The sequence below is a fragment of the Egretta garzetta genome, unplaced genomic scaffold, assembly GCF_000687185.1.
Source record: "Egretta garzetta isolate BGI_Z169 unplaced genomic scaffold, ASM68718v1 scaffold54, whole genome shotgun sequence".
NCBI classification, from domain to species: Eukaryota; Metazoa; Chordata; class Aves; order Pelecaniformes; family Ardeidae; genus Egretta; species Egretta garzetta.
Window position 1 is genome coordinate 429296 of NW_009259313.1, and position 22568 is coordinate 451863.

The 22568-nt window shown below is 40.1% G+C and overlaps 1 protein-coding gene across 1 annotated transcript; it reads left to right on the forward strand.

Annotated features, from left to right (window-relative positions):
- Positions 1–2774: 2774 nt before the first annotated feature.
- Positions 2775–17635, forward strand: FAM98A (family with sequence similarity 98 member A; the record flags this gene model as incomplete). Its single annotated transcript, XM_009636436.2, has 7 exons — positions 2775–2946; positions 4348–4482; positions 8034–8218; positions 10644–10724; positions 12102–12218; positions 14948–15115; positions 15977–17635. Coding segments are annotated over 7 exons (1509 nt in total), but the record flags the coding sequence as incomplete, so codon positions are not given.
- Positions 17636–22568: the final 4933 nt, after the last annotated feature.

The following is a 22568-nucleotide window of genomic DNA, read 5'->3' on the forward strand; positions in this document are numbered from 1 at the left end:
CGGTTGGGCTGAAAAGCGCCGAGCCGAACACGCGGTTTTTTTAGCTGTACGGCCTTTGCAAGCGTTTTGCCTCCACCTCCGTGCTGAGCTCCTTGATTCTCCTGATGCTGCCTCATCTGTGAGCCCTCTGTTCAATGGAGCGGCCCCTGCTGAGGGTGGGGAAGGGAGAAAGAAACCTTTTAAGAGAAATCAGGGGAGAGGAAAACTTCTAGGCTTCATGTTTAGTGAAAAATACTAGGCAGGAAAAAGAAAATATTAAATGACACGGTATTTTTTTCCTTTGCTTTCTTTTTTTTTTTTTGATGTGATACAGCACAGGAAACTTTTGTTGTTTAAACTTGTTACTTTGTCAGTCAGTAAAAGTTGCATAAATACGAAGAGGAGAGCAAGGAGAACGTGCCCTACTGTAAGCTTGCATGTCTGTAAGCTGTGGAGAGTTCAGACAAGAGGCAGTTACAGTTTTACTGCTGCTGGTTCTATGCAAACAGCTGTATTTACTCATATTGGCCACATTCCCATAAATCACTTTGTGGCTAGAGTTATTATGCTCCAACAAAGATTGTATTTCCAGGCTAAGTTGGTGATGATAATTCCAAAGGTTGATAAATAGGCTTCTGTTTTGGCAGGGACTTCTCTAACTAAAATGTGAAAAGGTCTCTGCCACGATGCACATACAGCAATTGGCTTCTTTTTTCTGCTGTATGTTTAAAAGGATACTACTGGCTGGAAAGATTTGTTATTTGTGCTCCTTATCTGTGTAAAAAATTATAGACAGGAAGTGTTGCTGTTGATTTTTGACATAAATAAATAAAGTGAACAATGAAAGCCTATTAAAAAATAAGTCTTATCAACCAAGGCTGGCAATAGTGATGGAACAGAAAATTTGGAGGGCAAAAGACATGGGGCTTCAACAGTATCGGTAACAACTGGGAGAACTACTGCATATGACTAAAGGAATTCTGCTCCCTTGTGTCTGGAAAGACAGGGGTGTTTGAGGTTTTAAGCTTTGGCAGTAGCTCCATGATCCTTCACAGTTCAACTTATTTTTTTCTAACCAGATACTGAAGACATTTCTAATATATTACTTGATTATTTTTTTTTTTCAATAGCGTTGCACATCAAAGAGTTGTTTCTTTTTGGATTTGTGCTCCAGGTGCTCAAATAGTGGCCTCGTGCCTTCTAAGTCAGTTTGTTGAACTATTGAAAAAGCAAACAAACCGGGCAGCATAATGCTACCTTTTAAAAGAGGAGTGTAGCTCTAGAACATGTGCCATTGGCAGGAATGGAAGGAAAAAGCTGCTTCCAGTCAGGAATCTGCAAGTTGTATTACTAGCCAAATAGATGTGTAGCTGAAGTCGTAATTATCAGAGATAACCAGTCAAGATGTCATATTTGTCGAAGAAAAATTCTAGAAAAGGGGCCTCTGACGTGACCAGTGACTTAAATCCAGATCCTGCCAAAACAAAAGGTTTTGTCGTCAATTCTCTTCTACTTTGTTCTATAACTGTATGTTTCTATTCTGAGTCCCAGATGTTCCTATACACGGGTAGGGCTGAAACCTCTGTGGGACAGGACTTAAACTTGCTCTAATTAGCCTGTTGGAATTGTCTGGCCTACTGTGGTAATGTAGTAGGGTTGTAATACATCAGATTACAGCTTCCCACCAGCTGCTAGTAGATTAACTCTGTGTCACTAGTGGAGCTGCTCTGTGAGGTAAAAGTTATTTTTTGAGTGTGGCAGCTTCATTTTGGTTGGGTGATGTAACAGGCTGTTACAGTGCAGACCAAATCCTTTATATGTGATGTTAAGCACAAGAACAAAGTGTGGAGAATAACATTTTAATTTGCACTTTGAGAGATTCTTTTTTTTTTACTTCTGAGGTTTACCAAGAGTTGACTGGGCTCACTGGGTTGCTGTGACATAGTGGGTGACTTTACCTGGAAGTTTGAAAGAGGGATTTTGGTTGATTATGCTCACTCTTGGATGCCTTTCTGGTTTGGGTGCAGTATATCAAAATAATACTGTGCATTGCATTTTTACTTAAATACTCTGGTAAGCTCTGACTTTGTGCTTCTACCTAGTTAATAAGGCAGTCTTCTCCCCACTCTTCCTCCTCTCCCTGACAGAGTATCAGTACACAGATGTCCTGAAAACTATGTCTTCTGAGACCTGATCTGTACACTCATGCTTTCTTACACTAGGCCTGATTTTGGCTTATTTTGTTTATGCAAAGAACTAATTCTATTTATTCTTCTTGTGCTCATTCAAGAAGGTAACTTTTCAAAAGAAGATACTGTTTTGCAAATCACTTTTGTAATGTTTGTATCAAAGGCTTTGTTTTGCATGGCAACCCTTTAATACATAGGAAACGATAGAAAAGATGCACTAGTTCAGCAGTAATTATTCCACATACTGTAAAGCAGTGATCAAGAATGATGCTTTGAAACTGCCGGTGCCCTAGATAGGTATATTGTAAGTAACATCTTCAAGAAATAGAGGCAGAGAAGTTGCCACTGTATGTGATAACATTCTCCAGGATGAAACCTTTGATGATGATATTTTGTGACACAGTCTTTTTGGCAGCAAGCTAACGTGCATGGAAATGCTGGGTTTACTCAGATGGTCCCAGTATGCTTTTTCTCACAGTTCAGTGCAGGAATCTTACCGGTTTAGATGTTCAGCATTGCAGACGTGATGAGGGTGTAGCTCTCAATATGTATACAGCATGAAATAAATCTATCACAGGACATCAGTGATAGCAAACCTGAATAAACTGTGTTTTTGTTTTACTTGTCAGTTACAAAGGTCCATTGTTAGATGACGGAGCGCTGGCTCAGGCGGTCTCTCGTGGAGCCAGTTCCCCTGAATTCACCAAACTCTGTGCTTGGTTGGTATCTGAGTTACGGCTATTCTGTAAACTAGAGGAAAATGTGCAGGCAACTAACAGTAAGTAGCCATAGCTCTAGCACAAATGTGCACTTAATATGTGTTCTTGCATGCCATAAAGAATTGGGCTAACAATTGCTAAATCTGTTGTACCAGGGAGTATCGTCTGCACACTGTCAGATTTTGGATATTTTCCATCTCAAACTTGCCTAATGAACAGCCAGTAGAGGTTGTAATAATAGCGAGGATAAAACAGTCTTTCTTCTGAAATTAGCTTTTTCTTGTAATTGTTCAACCATAGAGTTTTTGTAAAGTTTTTGGATGGATTCAAGGAAACGTTAGTGGGGTTTTTTAATTAGATCATGAGAATACTTTTATTTCAACACTTCTGTTTGTAATTTTGATGTAAGGAATACCTACTGTTCAAGGAAACATTCTCATGACTACAGTAACCATATTTTCTTTTCATGGTTGGTTACCCTAATTCTGTGCCTACTATGTATTTTTCACTCTTTATGAAACAGTGTGAGAATGAGCCTGAAAATGTTTATCATTTTGGTGGAGAAAGCAAACCTTAGTTTTCAAAAAATGTTATTTTTGGTCAACTAGTCATGAGATTCCACAGATTAAATTGTTAAATTGGTATGATAACCTGTACTTATGAATATCTATTGTTTTAACTCATAATGCCTTTATGAGCTTAACTTTCAGTCTACTCAGTGGCCAAAGATTGCTGCCTTTCACCTCAACACCTATTTCAAATTCTCTAAACACAGGAATAGAAACATTTTGTCTGTAGCACCATCACATCCTACCTTCATTCTGTGTGACTTGAGTTTATAAATAACAGACATTTGGGTTTGAAGTCCCTTTTCAAAAGAAGAAAAAGTGTTATGTCTCATTTATCACTATTTTTTGCATAACTTGGCTTAAATTCAGATGAGTTTCACTAATTTCTGATACAAATATCAGTCTAAGCTGTGACTTAATTATTTTTAAAGGATATTGGTACGAAATAAGATCACGAAATGTGAGCTTACAGAGATAAGTAGTAAAAACACGAGAGTTCATAAACCATATTATTCATGGCTATCAGAACTATCTAATACATTTGTAGTGGGAACAGTTAGTTGATACTTCAAATACCCTGTAAAATTTGTGATGTATTTAATGTCACTTTTCACTGTAGAAGTTGCCAGTGGCTGGCTGTTGTAGTTGTGAAAAGCTGTCAGTGAAACATAATTATACAATAATGAGGAATATCATGGCTCCGCACAGGTTGTGCTGTGTCTTTTGAGAAACCCAAAGAACACATTTGGCTTCCTTTAAAAGCAGAGTTTTAATGTTAAATAGCAACTGGAGCAAAGCGTTATTTTTTTTTGCTTAAAAAGAGCTAATTCATTCTAATTATAGCCATGTATGTATTAGCTGTAAAAGAATTATTATTCTTTTCCTTCTAAGGTCCAAACGAAGCAGAAGAATTTCAACTTGAAATGAGTGGGTTGCTGGCTGAAATGAACTGTCCATATGCATCATTAACATCAGGGGATGTGACAAAACGCCTTCATAATCAAAAGAACTGTCTCTTGCTGCTTAGTAAGTTAAAAGGGTGCTTGCAAATCAAATCTATTTTGTGCGAGAATCAGCATTGTTTCTTACACTTAATGGGATACTGTTTTGGTTTGGTTTTTTTTTTTACTGCAATGTCTAAAAACAGTTACCTAAAATGATGAATTATTTTTCCATGTAATTTACAGTGTCAGAATTTTATACTTTTGTGTCTCACAAAGTTACCAGTCACTCTGTAGCCGGTATATGATGGAAAATATTCTGGGTATTAACCTTTTTCACATTCACTAGAAAAAAGCCTGTCCTATTGCTTCTGAAAAGGTACTGTGAAGAGGGAATAGTTTGAAGACTTCTGCCAGGATTTAGCCACTGAACTGTGTTTAAAAGGGTTGTAAAAATGACCACTAACATCAGATGCATCATCACTTTGGAGGCCCCACCATGGTGACTTGCAACGTGCAATAAGACTTGCATTTTCCTACACTCTGACAACATTGAATTGTGAAAAAGAGAAAATGTTTTATCCCAACTCCCAGTTCTTTTAATCATCTCCCTTAGTAAATAGCTTCAGTGTTGCTTTTTGCTGATTGAAAAGAAATTAGCAGTAGCAACGGTGATGTCCTCCCTTTACTTTTCTACCCAGCAGGTCTCAGGCTTGGGGATGAGTGGCTGGAAAGCTGTCTGGCAGAGAGGGATCTGAGGGTTCTGGTTGACAGCTGGCTGAATATGAGCCAGCAGTGTGTACAGGTGGCCAAAGAGGGCCAATGACATCCTGGCTTGTATCATTGTATTCCTCTGTACTCAGCATTGGTGAGGCCGCACCTTGAATAATGTGTTCAGTTTTGGGCCCCTCACTACAAGGACATTGAGACACATGTACAGAGAAGAGCAACGAAGGTGATGAGGGGTCTGGAGCACAGGTCTGATGAGGAGTGGCTGAGGACACTGGGGCCGTTCAGCCTGAAGAAGAGGAGGCTGAGGGGAGACCTTATTGCCCTCTACAACTACCTGAAAGGAGTTTCTAGCAAGGTGGGTGTTGGTCCCTTCTCTCAGGTAACAAGTGATAGGATGAGAGGAAATGGCCTCAAGTTGCACCAGGGGAGGTTTAGATTGGATATTAGGAAAGATTTCTTCACTGAAGGCTTGTCAGGCACTGGAATGAACTACTGAGGGAAGTGGTCGAGTCCCTATCCCTGGAGGTACTTAAAAGATGGGTAGACGAGGTGTTTAGAGACATGGTTTAGTAGTGGACAGGTGCAGTTGGACTTGATGATCTTGTAGGTCTTTTCCAACCAAATGATTCTATGATTCAATACCTAAATTGGTTTAATTCCTGCTTAGGAAATGATAGAGGAGAAGAAATAGTACTCAAATTTGGAAAAAGTGTGTAATGTTGATTTACATTAAAAAAAAAGATTTTTACAAGTGTCAGAGTTAGAAATTGTAATACTAATTTTAATCTGATCTTAAAATCAACATAAATTTGTGTTTTATTTGCTTCCTTGGTTGCTGCTGTTTTTTTAACTTTTCAAACCAGAAATTTAGTTGTGCCGTCAGCTGAGATGCAAGAAATGAATTAGAGTAGGTTCCTGTATTTCAACAGTAGGAGAAAGATAAGTAGTAAGACTTAATCTGAATTTGTTTTGATAGTATGTTCAAAAATGTCTGATGAAGTGAGGTAATTTTTTAATTTAAAATATTTTGTAGCTCAAACAATCTGCCCTTCAGCTTTTTCTCTGTAAGCCAAGCCATTCAATAAATTTGGCTTGTCTGTGACACTCAGTTTATCCCAGAGGTCCTTTGTGATGTACATTTTGGTAATATAAGGCGATGTTCAGAAGCTGAACTCTGGTATTCCATCTGGCAGGAATACTGTTCTTATTGTCAAATGTGGAATTGAAATGGATGCCAAATTCCTGTTGTGTGTACCATGATAATAATACCTAAAACTTTTGTGTAGCTTTCTTTACCTACATTAAGCTAATTTACTAGGTATCCTGTTGTATGTGAGTCATAAAACCAGTTTTTTCCAGGAAAAACAGAATAACCGCCTTTAATGGAATGCTAGGGTATTTTACATATTAATGAAATGCAGCACAATTTCTGTCAGTTGGAAGATGCAGCAGTATTGCTGGGAGAGGAAAGCGCCAAGTAAACCTAAGTAGTTAGGATTGTCTTGATGTGCAGCATCACTAGAATACAGTATTAAGTACTGGCATATTCAAAAAATAAAAAGTACAAGAATTTCAGGTTGGTTCAGAAAAGGTCTGCAAAAAAAAACCCCACTATCTGGAGAATGTTTATATCTTACAGTGATAGACTTAAAAATTTCAGTCTTTGTCAGAGGAGGTTGAAGGTAGCTTGGATGTGATCTCTGAGGTCTTGAAACAAACTTGTGCTGCTAGTTTCTTTTTCAGGAAGTCCTAATGGGCTGTAAATAACTTAAAGTTGAATATAGGAAAAATCTGTATAAAGTGCCATTGAAAAAAGTTACAAAGGATTCTTCACTGCTTTAGGTATTTTAAGAATTTTATAATTTATAAGGTGTTCTGTGTCTTTAGCAGAAGACATTCTAGAGATCATTAAAATGCTTTGTTCTTTTCTTAATCTTTCGATCTGTCCCAATTTTATAGGGAGTAAGATACTTTCGTCTAGCTGTGGGTTTACATCCCTGCTCACAAGTCTGTCTTTATCAGTGCTGAATCTATCTTTCAATCCTTATTTTTAGAAATAATTATTTACATTACCAGTATGATTCATGATAAAAGTATTCTTAAACCTGTGCATTTTTTTCAATTGAAACTTTAAAGTTGTGATAATTGCAAGCAAAGTCTATGTGCTAAATTTATATCACTGTAACCTGTACCTAGTGCTGAAATTTTGGGTGTAGACCCTGTTCAGAAATTATGTGATTTTAATCTTTTTTTTGTTTGTTTGATAGAAGTTATGATGTGGTGGTAGGCTCTTGCAGTTCTGATACTCAAGAGCAGTGCAGGCTTTCTAGCTTCTGTTTCATCAGTTACTGCCGCCTTTTCTGGAATTACCAGAAACCTGAATTCTCAATAGTACTTTTACAAGTGGGGTTATTTTTCCACTCTGCATCTTGCCTGGGGAAGTAGAGGAGATTCATCCAACATTTCACTTTTCTCTACTCATTTCCTTGCTTTGTTTTCTAGAGCCTCAGGGAGTGCTTGCTTGTCTGGTTGAAAGTGCATGTCCCAGTCCCTCATCCTGCTTATTTCTATGTTCCTAGTCTCCTGTCTTCGCTGGGCAAAGCCTGAAGGAGAAGAGCTGTGCTCTGTTGAACTCTGTGATTAATACCTGTTGGAATCATAGGGATTTTTTCCAGGCTTTAATTGGTTGTACTAAACCTTTCCCCTTTTTGTTGTGTTTCTAGCATTGGGCTCAGTGATTATTAGAAATACGAGTGTTCTGTGCGTACCAAAATTATAGCCCTAACTGTTTCTAAAACAGTCCATTTGCACATTTGTTGGTTTTAAGCACTTGAGTTCTCACTGGTTCTAAAATAATCTAACTCGGCTATATCTGATGCTGAAATCTAATTTTTCTTACCCCAGCATACCTCATCTCAGAACTGGAAGCTGCCAGAATGCTGTGTGTGAACGCCCCTCCTAAAAAAGCACAGGAAGGAGGTGGCAGTGAAGTCTTTCAAGAGCTAAAAGGCATATGTATTGCTTTAGGCATGTCCAAGCCTCCAGCCAACATAACGATGTTCCAGTTCTTCAGTGGAATTGAAAAAAAAGTAAGATCCAAAGGAATGAAACTAGAATATTTATGATGTTACTGTTTTGATGGAAAGTAGTTCTGCTACCAGGGAGAGATTTGCCTCTTGTGAAACTCCAGTGTTTGAATTGTGAAGGAGAATTAACATGGTTTACTGAGTATGCCAATAATCAGGATTTTAAAAATTAATTTAAAGGCTTTTTCCATGCCAAGGCACGAGGTCAGGGACTATTGCTATCATTGCTTTATGGGGTGAGGTATTTCTTACTCTGCTCTAAGTTTTAATGTCATCACCTGTTGCAGGAGACATGGAAAATGCTGAGCTTGGGCCTCAGGAAGAACGTCAAGGAGAAATGTATTCCAAGAAATACACCTAAACAAATTTTTACAGGAACCTACTGTTTTAAAAATGTTTAGGTTAAAAGGTGTAGTAACTAAAGTCAAGTCTACACCTTTTTCCTAAGGCTTCATCAGTTCTTGTGGTTCCATTTATTTTTGTTTCTTTACATGTATGTGTTCTCCAGGTTGTTGTTGTTGGTTTTTTTTTTCACAAACTTTACTTTTGTTTGAGTAATTTTTACAAAGCAGAGAAATGAAGTGGAATGGACTGTCCAGTGCACAGACCAAAGGTGCGGGACAGAAAGTTTTTAAGTTAGGTTAAGAAATTTAACTTGTAGGATAGGGGAGGACAGAACAGCAGAAGAGAACATTTGTGAACTTTAAAGAATGGATATGATTACAGAGCTCTCCAAAATACTTTCAGAGAAGTTTTTCGACTAACCTTTTAGTTGCATTGTACTTAAACAAATCCAAGCAACTGAAAACAGTGCTTCATTTCTCTGCAGGAAATCAGTTTGGATTGACCTGTTTAAGAAGAGGGGGATGGTTTTCAGCAGAAGTCCAAGGTGTAGAATGGAAGCAGTTTGTTTTCTGGTTTTGGCATTGTTATGGGCATTAAATAGTTAGATACATAAGAAATCTGTGCTTCCATTTTCTAGAAAAGGTAGAAAATAATCATAACAATGCACAATGCTAGCAAGCTTTGCTGGTAAAAGACTATAAAAATACAGAATACAAAGTAGATGAAAATATTTTTAATCTGGGAGTTCTATTATGTTTTACTAAGTGACTTTTCTTTTACATTGGCTTGCTTTAAAGTCAAACTTACATACACCTTGCAAAATCATTAAGGTTAAATGAATGTTTTCTCATTGCTCTATATCCATAGTGATCATACTAAAAAAACTGTGAACAGTCCAGAGTAATAAGATATATCAGGAATTTATAACCTACTGAGTTTTTTAGAAATCACATACAGCTGTGGTGCTTACAGTCCGAACATGTCAGTTGTTGGTAGTATTTGAGGAGAAAGTAAAGCTGACTAATAACTGAAAAACTTACTTCACTTTGTAAATGAAAATACATCACAGAGTTGAGCAAAATGTGAAAACTTAAATAACATAGAGTGGAAATCTTACTCTTGACTGTAGCATGATAGTTCTAACAAGAGATCACCCTGAAGTTTTCTTGTTTTTAAAAAGTGAGACTTAAAATGGCAATATTCTGATCTAGCATGTGAAAATCGAGCTACCTTTTTCTTCGCACATACATAGCACAGTTTGGAGTAGGATCTTCGGGCAGTTGACTCTCTTTGTTAATGATCCACTGCATTAAAAAAAGAAACTGCTGATACTTGAATGAACTGCTGCCTCTGCTGTTCTGAAAGCACTTGGATTTAAAATCTTCAAATTAAACAAACTGGGCTCAGCACCTTTGGAAAGCCAGGTCACTGAATGTGTTAAATCAACTGCTGGAATGAACAGCCAAGGAAGTTGAAAAATGTGGTTTGCAGCAGTGGAAAAGTGAAGTTTCATAACTCCAGCTTGCTTTGATCCAAGTTTTTGTTGCTGCTACTCCGTTTCTTCCCTCTGAAGTCCTGAAAATTTTGAGATGGGAAAGATAACCTAAGTTGTGCCCAAACTTTTACAATGCAAGTTAAAGTTAAATTTTCATATTGAAGATTTTTTCCTTTTGATGGTAAAAACGGGTCCTTCGTTAGGCTGTGTTATATTTCACATGGTCTTAATACAACTGTTTTGATACAAGTGTGGCGTTTTTTTCTGAGTTAAAGAGATGATGTGTAGAATAATCCCTGTCTCTTCAAGGGGAGCTGTACCTCATGGAATCTTTCTACTTTAACTGGAGATCTACTCTATAGTCCCTTCTCTTAATTTTTAAATAATTATAGCCGGGACTACTAGTAATATAAAAATAGTTGCTTTCCAAAAGAAGTGTGCTTGGTTCTCTGTACCAGAAAAAACAACTTGCTATTGGAGGTTGCTTTGTCATGCCTATGACTGTCCAAGAGTCCTCTCCTGTAATGTGAATACTGAAAAGCTAACTTTTTTTAGCCAATGCTTACATTTTCGTATGTCTCCTAACAGCTGAAGGAAACCCTAGCAAAGGTTCCACCTAATCATGTTGGAAAACCTTTATTGAAGAAACAACTGGGACCAGCTCACTGGGTAAGTAGTTGCAGGTATTAGAGCCTGTTTCCCTTTTTCAGGTATATAAAGTATTGATCTTGATTCTGCATGTAACATTGGAAGATGATTTTTCTCGTCTTCAGAAAGAGACAAGAAAAATCAGACAATTTCTTGCAGTATTTTACATATATGGTATGATAAGTGTTCAGCAACTGATAAGATCTTAGGCTTGTGAATCTGTATGTCGAGATGCAGGCAAAAGTTTCCCAAAATAAAAGATATTTACGGTGGTGGTGCTGACCTGCTTGCTTGTGCAGTAGCTTAAGCCTTCTTCCTTTCCTGCCCCTTGTCAGCACGGTCTGTGTGACCTAGCCTTGCTGAGACGGTGTCACATCCCCTCCTGTGGCTTCTTTCCAGCTAACCTGTGGCTACTGCCATCATTTCCTCCTCTGTCTGTCCTGCTGGAATAGTCTGCTTCCTTCATAGCCTCTTCTCCAAGAAGCAGCAGCTGTGCAGGTGGAAGCTGGGAGAGACTGTACATGCAGGCAGCAGAGCCGCAATCATCTCCAGCTGGGTTTTGTCACCTGCTGTTCTAGAAGGATGGTACCCGGGTTAGATACTGCTGCTGCACCAGCACAAAGCTATGGCTACTGCTGCAAGTCTCTCATGTGTTTCTTGCTTAAGTTTGAAGCTCATCTACTCCCAACAGTCTGCTTCCTTCAGTGCTTGTACTGTTGAGGCTGAAGGTGGGCCCCACCACCCACCTCCAGCCAGGCTTCAGTCAATACATGTATTATTTCCTTAATGGTGCATATCTCAACTGTTGCTCTGAATTAGACCACTGTCTGCTACCAGGTGTGTTTCTAGTGACAGCTTTTCCCCATAGGGTACTTTGTTGTCTTGTCTGTATGCAGATTGTGCTTTAATCAAGATCCTCTTACAGTACTTTACTTAGTTTTAGTCCTCTGTCTTTGCTCTATCTTTGTCCTTAAGCTTGCTACTTTTTAAGAAGGCAAGGGTGCCCTGGTCCCTAGGACTTATGGGTGTCCTTGCATCTCCTTGAACTTGTTGCATGTAGTATTTTCTTACTCTTACATCTTTGTCCTGGTGGGTGTTGAGAAATGCCTCAGCGGTGTGTGCCATTTTTACATGCCTTGTGAAAACCGGGCAGCTGTGCTGTTAGAAATGGTAGAAGGCTGAGGATAACAGAGCCCTCGAAGCCTTCAGGAAAATAGTGCCGACTGGCATAGCTTGCTGTGGGCCCATTTGACAAGGTAGGTAATTGTGGGCTTAAGTCCTGCTTAGTATCTCTGCATGTCTTCTTTGCTTCCAAGTCATACAGTTTATTATCTTAATAATTAACTAGAAACGTTTTATCTATGATCTATAGGTTATGTTTGCAAATTTTTGTTTCAGGAAAAAATTGAAGCAATTAATCAAGCCATAGTCAATGAATACGAAGTCCGAAGAAAACTGTTAGTCAAGCGCTTGGATGTTACTGTGCAGTCTTTTGGCTGGTCAGATAGAGCTAAGGTACAAACAACTTGCTTTGAAGTCCTGGTTGATGGTAATGCTTTTTAATAAGTATCTCTGGAAAACTGCTTCATTGTTTCATCCTTCGTGAGTAAGAAATAACCACAGGAGTTGGTTTGGTTTGAGTTTCTGAAGAAGTTTATGACAGTGTAAGATGGCTAAAAACGTCTTACTTAAAACTGCTCTGTTGGATTTTAAAATAGCATGTAAAATGAGAAGATAGGCCATGTATAATGATACACCAAAGTCAAAACATACAGTTAAATAGGTGACTAGAAAAAAATAGTAAGAGGAGATTACTGATCCAACCATTTGCGTTCAGAGTGCCATAATGTGAATCATTAAGTGCTGTGTCTGTGTGATGGTAGAAAAGCATCTTCCTGTTGACCATCCCTTAACTTACTTTGTGCTGTCCACAGTGATCAGATTTCCTTAACTCAAAGTGTGTCTGCAAGCACAACTCCACAGATGCACATGAGAAAAGCTGCTAAGGCACTACTTGTTCTTACCTCATAGACAGGGTAATATTTTATGTGCTTCTTTTGTCTTTGAACCGTGCAAGTGGCTGTGACATGACGTCTGTTCTCTCTGAGTATGTGATACATATATTCTGCTGTAATTTAAAAATAATTACATGGTTTCCCTGTTCACCTATCTTTTGTAGTGAAAAAGGAATGGCAAGATTTAAAAAATAGTGCATATCACTTATTTTCTAGGAGCAAACCAGATCTGCTAACATGCTGTTAATTATGCTGCTGGCAGCGTTTGAGACTGAGTTATTAGTGATAAACTGTGATACGAGTCATCAAGTTTTTTTCTTGATAAAATGATTTATTCAAAAAGCGGCTGTATTTTAATAACAAACTGTGACCTTTCCCCTTTTCTGGGGAGGCAGGACTTCTCCTGGTGTCCTATCTCTTACACCTTGTATTCTCCAGGTTTTTTAGTAGCTGATTGAAGAACTATCTGATTGTTTGAATATTTTAATAGCGAATGAAAATGAGCAAAAGTATGGATTAGGTTAGAAATGAGGGACTTCTAATTGTGTTACAGCTTCGGCATCCAAATCCATGTTTGGGTTTTTTTCTATGAGAATTCTCAAATGTTTTTGAACTTGCCTAGCTACATAAAATTCTTTCACCAAACCCCACAGTTTGTATATATGCATTTATAGCTATTGAAATGCAAATCTAAATTTCTTAGGACCAGAACAATACAAGATTGTGGCTATAGTATTCCAGACATGCAATACAGTTTGTTTGAACAGTAACTTTTAGCAATGCTTTAATACATGATAGTGATTTATGTTTTTTTTATTTTAAAATTCAAGAAGTATCAGAATACAGTAGTATAACTACATAGTTACTTTTCCAGATAGCAGAAACACCAGTAAAAACTTACTGTTTTATAAAACTATTGTTAAGATTTTTTTAAAGTTCAAAAATTTCAAGTTTCACCTAAAAGAATGATATCATAGCACCAAAATACTGTGCTCAGAGCTCAGTCAAACTTGCCAGGGAAAAACATGCTACTGCTCTGGTGAATACTGTTGCTTTTCCTGTCTTTAGCCAGTGTCAGGTAAATTATGTGCATGTTTTCCTTCATTTTGAATAAACCCTGTTCAACTTGTAATATAGAAGTAGAAGCTTTTGGTTCTGAAAACTTATCATTGAGTCACTTGGAAATATATACTCTCAATTCTTCCCAGTTCCAGTTGTCTGCCTTTAGATGGAAAATAGCATTTTAAGATTTTAAAATTTGCTCCTAAGTCCTTGCCCTGTCAAGAGATTTGTTGGAAAACCTGGTTTGCCTGTCCCCATTGCTGTCATGTGGGGTCCAGACAAAAAGCAGCCCTTTTGTCTGTGTGCAGATTGCAATCTGGTTTATCCTAACTGCATCACACGTTATACTCTGTTGGTAACTGAAGCTAGATGTACCTCATGTATTAACTCATGGCAGGCAGCACAGATTTCAGTTGTGTCTGTCAGTTGGAAAACTGCTGTCATACTTTTGAGGTGTTCAAAAAAGCCAGTGTGGTTAATGCCAAAAGGCAGTAGAGGAAGAGAGATAGCATACAAGGCAAAGTTGATGTGTAGGATCTGATTTCTAGCTTAGGCACTACGTATGTGAGAGGACTGCATTAGAACAAGCACTTGAGAGCTTTAGTTCTGCCAGTACCTCTTGATGGCTTGCTTTTGTGAAGAAGCTGACTGGAATGAAGAGTGTGAAAGAGTTAAGACGGCCTTTTTCTGCTGATAACAGTGTTGGAAATATAATAATGCTAGGCTGACTGGAATGGGTGTGGATCAGGGTGCAGGCACAGAAGGAGCTCTGGAGGCTGGACATGGACATGTTTCACTTTCAGTATCTTTTAGATGTTGGCAGTAATTTGTATAACTATATGACACACTTCTATTCTGTGTTTGACCGCCCGGAAGTAATACAGCCTGCATGTATATATTGTTAATCTTAAAATTGTCAGAAGATCAGTGTCTTGTCAGTTTGGTCAGAATAGTGTTTCCTGTATTACTTAAGAAATTAATTTGACGAATGCTAGCTTTGTTGCAGTGATTCTTAGTTACAAAGTGGTTCTCACTTTTTATATTAATTTTTGTTCTATTTACAGTAGTGTCTTGTTCTTCGGTGTTGATTTGATTCTTTTGGTGAGGTGTCCCATTGCTTTCCTATTACTTTAGCTGACTGGGTTTTGCTTTTCTTCTTTCCAACAGAGTCAAACAGAAAAACTGGCTAAAGTCTACCAGCCAAAACGTGCCCTCTTATCTACTAAGTGCACTATTTCCGTTGCAAATCTCTTGGCAGCTCGTCAGGATCTGTCAAAGATTATGAGAACAAGCAGTGGGTCTATCCGAGAGAAGACTGCATGTGCCATTAATAAGGTACCTTTGGTGACAAATGGCTTGTTCTGTTATGAGTATTTAAGTAATTCGAATGTGGCATAAATCCTACTTTTTTTTAGAATAGTAAGTGGGATTTGGAAATAATGGAAAAGAAATTTGGTGTTTATGTATTCCAGATTATGCATCGGTGCATTATGGGTACTGCATTTTCACCTGTTTAGGTTCATAGTCCTGCTTCTTAGGGGCAGTAGAAAATTGCTGAAATATCTTTGATTACTTTCAGTGGGAGGAGGCCTGCTCTGCCTTATCAGTATTACTGATGTCGTTATACTGCTGCTACCTCGTTCTGTCACTGTGTCTAAAAGAACACCTACATAGAAACTGTGTTTCTGGTCTATGTAGATAGAATGTATTAAGATCACAAAGCAAGGATCTCACAAGTTAGATTATAGTCAAGTGTGTAGTTTTAGCAATGACATAGTAGGAATACGATTTAGACTAAGAAATTTCCCTCGTGTCAAAAATTATGATCTTACAGCAGTAATAGGCTCACAAAAGTACATGTGCTGAACTTGAAGCTCAGTAGCTAGGTACAGCACTATACCTGGTACTTTAAAATTTGTGGGTGTACACACATGCTTTTCTCCATTTTGGGTATCAATTGTATTTCGGGTAATATTCTAATTCTGTAGCAGTGCTTGGAGTACTAGATAATCGCTGTTTAATTTTTATTAATTGGAGGCAAAGGTCTGTCACATTCAAACATGCAAAAGTTTGCATGATGAAATCCTCTAGATGTAAGAACCCTTGAGTGGCTGCTGTTTGTGGTGTGTATCAGTAAGTGTGACTCTTCCGTGAGGTGTTACAACTCCTGCGGCAGTTCTCCCTTTCCCTTTGCAGGTGCTAATGGGCAGAGTGCCTGACAGAGGAGGAAGGCCCAATGAAATTGAACCACCACCTCCTGAGATGCCACCGTGGCAGAAAAGACCAGAGGCTGGTCCGCAACAAGGCGGCGGCAGAGGAGGAAGAGGTGGCTATGAGTCCTCATATGGTGGGCGAGGAGGCTATGACCATGGGGGTCACGACCGAGGAGGAAGAGGGGGCTATGACTCATCATATGGAGGGCGAGGAGGTCATGAACAAGGAAGCCATGATCGAGGGGGACGAGGAGGACGTGGTGGTTACGATCATGGTGGCAGAGGAGGCGGAAGAGGAAACAAGCTTCAAGGAGGTTGGACTGATGGTGGAGGTGGTGGCTACCAGGATAGCAGCTACAGGGAGAGCAACTACAGAGATGCAGGTTTTCAAACGGGTGGCTACCACAGTGGTGGTGGTGGCGGTGGTGGCTACCAAGGAGGAGGCTATGGTGGCTACCAGTCGTCTTCATATTCAGGAAGTGGTCGCGGTGGCCGTGGAGGTCAAGGAGGAGGCTGGGGGGGCAGAGGTGGACAGAATTTTAATCAAGGGGGGCAGTTTGAGCAGCACTTCCAGCATGGAGGTTATCAGTATAATCAATCTGGCTTTGGACAAGGAAGACACTTCACAAGCTGAGGCTGCTAAAAACTTTTGCTTCAGCAGAGCTCACTTAATAGAAACCTGATTTCAGAGGCCTGGCTTAATCGCTGCTTGAATTAGTACAGGTTTGTACGTGGCAGGTAGAATCTCTTTGGGTTGGATGTTCTGCATCGAGCAAAGTACAACTTTCTGTAGACCTCTCCTGCCCCCCACCCCCTAACTTGTCAGAATTAAATGCATTGTCACTTCCCACTGCACCCTAAACATCGACTAATGGCCATGCTTTTTAGATGTTGGACTGGTTCCCTCTGCTCAAAACACTTTTGTTCTGAAACTACCTGCTGCGTTTGCCTTCTGCTTTGATTTAGAGAAATATCAAGACCTGCCTGGTTGAATTTGTCTATTATAATACACAATAGACCTTCTGCATTTTTTTCCCCCTAATGATTGTTCAATTACACGTTCTAAAATAAGTTCTGAGTATTGCTTTTTGGCTTGATGGCCTCTCATTTTAGTCATGATGATGTTACACATGCGTGCGCGCATAGTGAACTCCCTCTGACAAACAGGTTTGTTGTCTGTTATATGAACTCTACTGTGGATGCCATGTTTGGTAGCCTTATCTCCTGCAAAACAAAACTTTCCCACCTGCTCAACTCTGAAGACTGACCGCCGCCAAAATCTGCAAAGATCATTTAAAACTAAGCTGAATTGTGAACCAATAGTGTGTGTAGGCCTGTAGTTAGGTGTAGCAATTCAAACTGACCTGCATCCATCCAAAACAAGTTGCTCCTCCTCCAAACCTAATTTTTACTTGAAATCAGCTAGAAGAAATGCAAAACTGAAATTTATTTTATTTGCAAGTTAATACCACTGGCTCAGCAGATCTAGGGCAATTTGTTTTGGGGGTTGTCTTTTTAAAGAAATGCACTACGGCCTGGGAAGATTAGTTCCTGCCTGGAGGAAGCCCTTTTGTTATTGCTGCAGAAAACAAAGCCTGGCTGAGTTTGATGTTCTAATGTTTGGGTTTTTTTCTTTACTGAAAGCCACATAATGCTTCTTGCTGGGTTTTTTGTGTACATAAACATTGTCAAGCTGTGAAAGAAAATGGCTGAAGGTGTGCTGTTGTATAAAAGGTGAGCAATAAAAGTATCTGTATGTTCCCTTTGCTTTAGTTTCTTTTCCTTGGTAGTAAAAAGCAGTTGCTACAGTAGCTGGGAATTCCTGGGGATTTCTGCCTGCTTTATCTATTTTACATTTTAATCTATTTTAGATATTCTAGTTGTCCCAGCTGTACTGTGCATTCTGCCCCCTGAGAAGCTGTCAGAACAGGAGGAGACAAGAGGAATTGATCTTCAATTGCTTGGAGTTTTGTTCCATTCTTCCCGCTGAACTAGTGTAGCAGCACGTAGTCTCTCTTGTGGAGGTCACTGTGTAAAGGTATTCTTAAGCTTTGTGAGTGCCTGTCTCCCAGGCTGTGCTCCTGCACGCCATGTGAACGTGGTGTACTGCTTCTGGGAACTCTTTTGATGCTCTCTAGCCTTATGGAACATGTAGGTTCCTGCTGCTGCGCTCCGATCACTGTAGCAGAGGCTATGCTGGTGGCAGTCTCTGGCTACCTGAAGCGCCCTTGGGGCTGAACTGAGGTTGATGCAGGCAGGAGGAGTTTCTTGGATTACAGAAATAACACAAGCATTTTAGAGAATCTGTGTAATGCTGGTGTTGCTGTATTTCAAGCTAATCATGTAAATAAGTCGGTAAACATTGTTTAGAACTGATTTTCCTATATTTCATTCCATGGTCAACCTGAAAATCTGCTGTTTAATTTATTGTGACCACTAGGTGCTGCTAGTGATTCACAGGTTGGAAGTGAAGGTCTGAAAGGCACTTGGGAAGCTGACTTAATGTCTCTTCTATTTCTTTAATGTTTTGAAAAAAATTAACAAGCCTGACGAGGGAAAAACTTTCCATATTGAAGCCAGGTCTTTGGGGGTCACTGTTATCTCAGCATAATACAGTTCAAATCATGATCATCTAAAAATGAATGTTGCTGCTTCACAAAGGTATTGATGGTTTCTTACAGCGGGATGCTCCAGAGAAAATATTTGCCTTCTGGGAGAGTAACAATACTTTGTCATGAGCATTAGCTGGTGACTAGCTGCATTCATGCAAAAATAATTAGTGGTTTTTTTAAGAATTAAGATTCCTACAATTGGGTCAGTCCTGGACTGGTGAAGGTAGACAGACTGACAGAGTTTTTTTGATGGGAATGTAATATCTTCAAGTTGGCAGCTTCTGTTTTTCTTCACATTGCTCCTCACTTGTAAAGAGGCTGGTGTTTTCTGTCAGTGCGTTAGAGTGCTGCAAACTTGTTCCTAGCAAGAGGGAACCCAGGAAGCTCTTCAGAGAGCCTCTGGTTGAGTTGCGTCAGCACCTTCAGAGACTTATTTCTGTGCTAGAGCTGCCAGTTTCTCTGCAAGGCTATGACTTGCTGCACTTTTGGAGACTGATACGGTGAAACGATAGTGGGATGGGGTAGGGTAGGAGCACAGAGCTTCCCCTTCCCCCTTATTCCAGGTAGCTTTTTCTCCTCAAGATATGTTGCTTCTCCTCGTCTCTTCAGGACTTAGGGTAAGCTGAGTCCCACTTTATTGCTGTTTGAGGGGGAAGGTAAAAAAAAATAACTCAGAAATGAAAACAGGAGGCTTTACTCTTCCAACAGGAAAGAAAACACTTTGCTTCTGCCAGCTGTTGTTGTTTTTCCTTACTCTATTGTTTCCTCCTAGTGTGCTGTGACTTCTTTGTTCTCCAGAGAAAACAAGCTTTGTATATGTGGAGAGAGCAGCTTTGATTAATGCAAGCAAACAGCTACTGCTTTGTTATTGCCTGTATGATGCTCTGTTATTTTCTGATTTCCAAACATGATTCATGTGCTGGAAGGAATCTCGTAACTGCAAGCTGGGAGAGGAGAGATGGGTTGTGGAGATTATTAGGCTTGTGGTGGATTGGATGGATATATGTGCTCAATTCATCGTGCATCATGATCGAAAGCAGAACTCGAGCAGATCAAGAAGGCAATTAAGTAAGCAAGCATTCATACAGGGGAACAAAGTGTTCTTCCTTTCAACCACGGTTGTTCTTGCGTTATTCCACAGCATTTAGGCATCTAGTTCTGTTTTTCCATCTGTTTGTCTTCTCTATCAGCTTCTGTTTCCTAAAGGCTTCACGTTGCCCTTCCATTCCATCTATTAGGATCACCCTCTCTCAAGTGGTGTTGTGCAGTAAAATAACTGTGGGGACCAGGACACGCACCTGCTTCCCACATCAGGCACATTAGTGTGCGGCTTGGAATACCGTGCTCTATATGCACTGTGGTCACGGTTGGATTTCCTTGCAGGTCTAAGGAATGGATAAAAATTTATTCTTTACTGTGTGCAAAACAGTAATGCAACAAGGGAAAAGCCATAAACTGAGCTTTCACCATGTATCCCTCACCCCAGGAAGTCTTTCTGCTTGTTCCCCGAGTAGTTTTATCATTTTAAGGATTGGTGTTGGCTGGTAATCCCGAGCTTGCTTGATGAGGTTCCTCTACTTCTCTAATCAAACCCCTGAAGTGTGCAGCTCCGTGGTGACGTGCCATTACAGCTGGTGGCCCCCAGAGGGGCTCCTCTAACTACGGGTTGAACTTCTTAGCTAGAGCTTGTGGGTAACCTGCTTTAATGTGGTGGGGGCTTTGGCTTTGAGGTAATCTGTCTCCATTAAACTGCTATTTGCATCTGAATTAATGAAAGTGGCAAGTGCCTCAACCAACCTGTGGCCTAATTAGAAACTAGACACTTACAAGTACCTAAGATAGAACTGGGAAGAATGGAAGCGAGATTCACATCAGTAGTTAGTTATGAGAAGTGCCTGGAGCTTGAAAAGTCCTGTGGCATGAAAGTATTCCCTGTACGGGTTATGCACGTGGGAAATGAAAATGATACTGTGCTGAAGCAGGAAGAGTTGAGTGGGGAGCAAGAGGGGTTCTCACTAAGATCTGATGACTCTTTTGGGTGTCCAAGAGGCTTGTATGGGTTCTTAGAGTACCAGAAGTTAATTCAGCTCCCTGTTAGGTTAGTGAAGGCCAGCACGCAAAAGCCCTCAACCGTCTGCTCGTCACACATGATTCACTCTCAGTTCCGCCGTATTTAGGACTGCAATAGAGAGTCTCAGTGCTGTTGCTGCTCAAGACTGTCAGGCTTGTGATCCTGATTCCTCTCTGAACTTCTGATTTTCTATGGACAACAGGGATGCTACAGAAGCACGTATGCATTTTTAAGGTGTTGAGCCTGATTTAGCAGTGCTGAACAAGCCGGCTCATGCTAAACTGCAAGCTTGCTTTATCATCCTCCTAGCGTACCCTTAGGTTAGAACCACACCAGAGCTGTGATGGGAGAGGAGTACAGCGAGGTGGATGTGAACTTCTGTTTCCCCTGTACAGGCTTTCAAAATACACACGTGCTTGTTTGTTTCAGGTTATGCCTTTTGAAAGGGAGACAAACTGAAAAAGCAAGTGTTGTTACCAGCTGTAAACATTGCCTTCTCCCCTCTTTGGCCAAAAATAAGTCACACCTCTAATGGCTTAACAAACAAGGGTAGAAGGGAAAAAATATTTTTCTCTTGTGTTTACTTTGTGCTTTTTACAGCTCTGAGTGCTGTCAGTGTCATTGTTTCCCCTTTATTGTCCAGTAATTTCCCCTCTTGTCCACGTGGGTCTTTCCCACAACAGAGGAGAGAAAAACAAGTACAAAAAGTAGGAAAACACTATTGTAAAACCAAAGAAAGAGGGAGTCTGCCTGTGCTGTGGGCAGGTGGAAGGTCATAACTCGTTTTCACACATGAAGCAGAGATGAAGGTGATAAGGACCCTTTAAACTTTCCGGCATTGGCTTAACTCATGGAAAAAGCAGACTTTTTGGCTAAATGTCATACTGCCCCAGCAGTAGCCTTTTGCTGATGGCTTTTCTGTGTCCTAGGACCAGGCTGTCAGCAGCTGTGAACAGCACTTTAGAGTTTAGCACACAGACTTTCCAGTGAGTTTAGCCTGCTGGCTGCAGTGCTTATTTTGAAAATCCAGTTCAGATCAGTGCTGATAACTCAAAAACTTGTTCCAAAGTTACATCTATTTCTCCAGTGTCCCTGGATGGGCCAAGTCTGACTTGTCAAGACTCTCTTGAGAAGAACTTGGAGCTATTTTTTGTGCTGTACAGAGGCCCATCAGTTAGCAGGCTGATGCTGAATGAAGTAAACCTTGGTTAGATTTTTTTTTTTTTTTTGGCTACAATGATCATGAAACAACAAGCCCTTGTTTCCCCTGTCTCTGGTGTCTCTACAAAATGTGCATTCAGATATTTCTTTCTTCCTTCCTTCCCCCTCTGCTTGGTTTCCATTGGGATCCCCTTCCATTCTTGGTGTCACATAGAGAAGGAGAGCTTTCTTAGCAAGCTTCTTCCCATGCTTGCTCTCCATCTGTCTGGTATTTGTTCTCCCTTTTTTTTGTGTGTGTGTGTGTGTTTGGTTTTTTTTCCCCTGTGTCCAGGATCCTTCACACACAGCTATTTCCTGTACAGATGCCTAAAGCTTCTGGAGCTAGTGTCCCAGGTTGGGAGGACCTTCCTGTAGCTGCTCAGGCTGTCTCAGCCAAAGGCTTCCAGGCTCCCCATTGGGAAGACCTTGGAGGCTGTGTTAGGGCATGCTTTCACTTTGGCTTCCACAGAGGAGTTCCTGAGCAATAGTCCGCAGAGGTGACAGCAGCCAGTCCACTCTGGTTTGGAAAATGTAAAATTTTAGGCAGCACCTTCCACTAAACTCACTCTGCTGCTCAGCTTTTTATCATCTTCTGTATTGAAAGGACAAAGGCTCACCTTTCCCAGCTGGGGAAAATCCATGCTTCAGACTAGCTCTGGTCAGCAAGCATGTTACTGTCCCCTGTCCCGTCC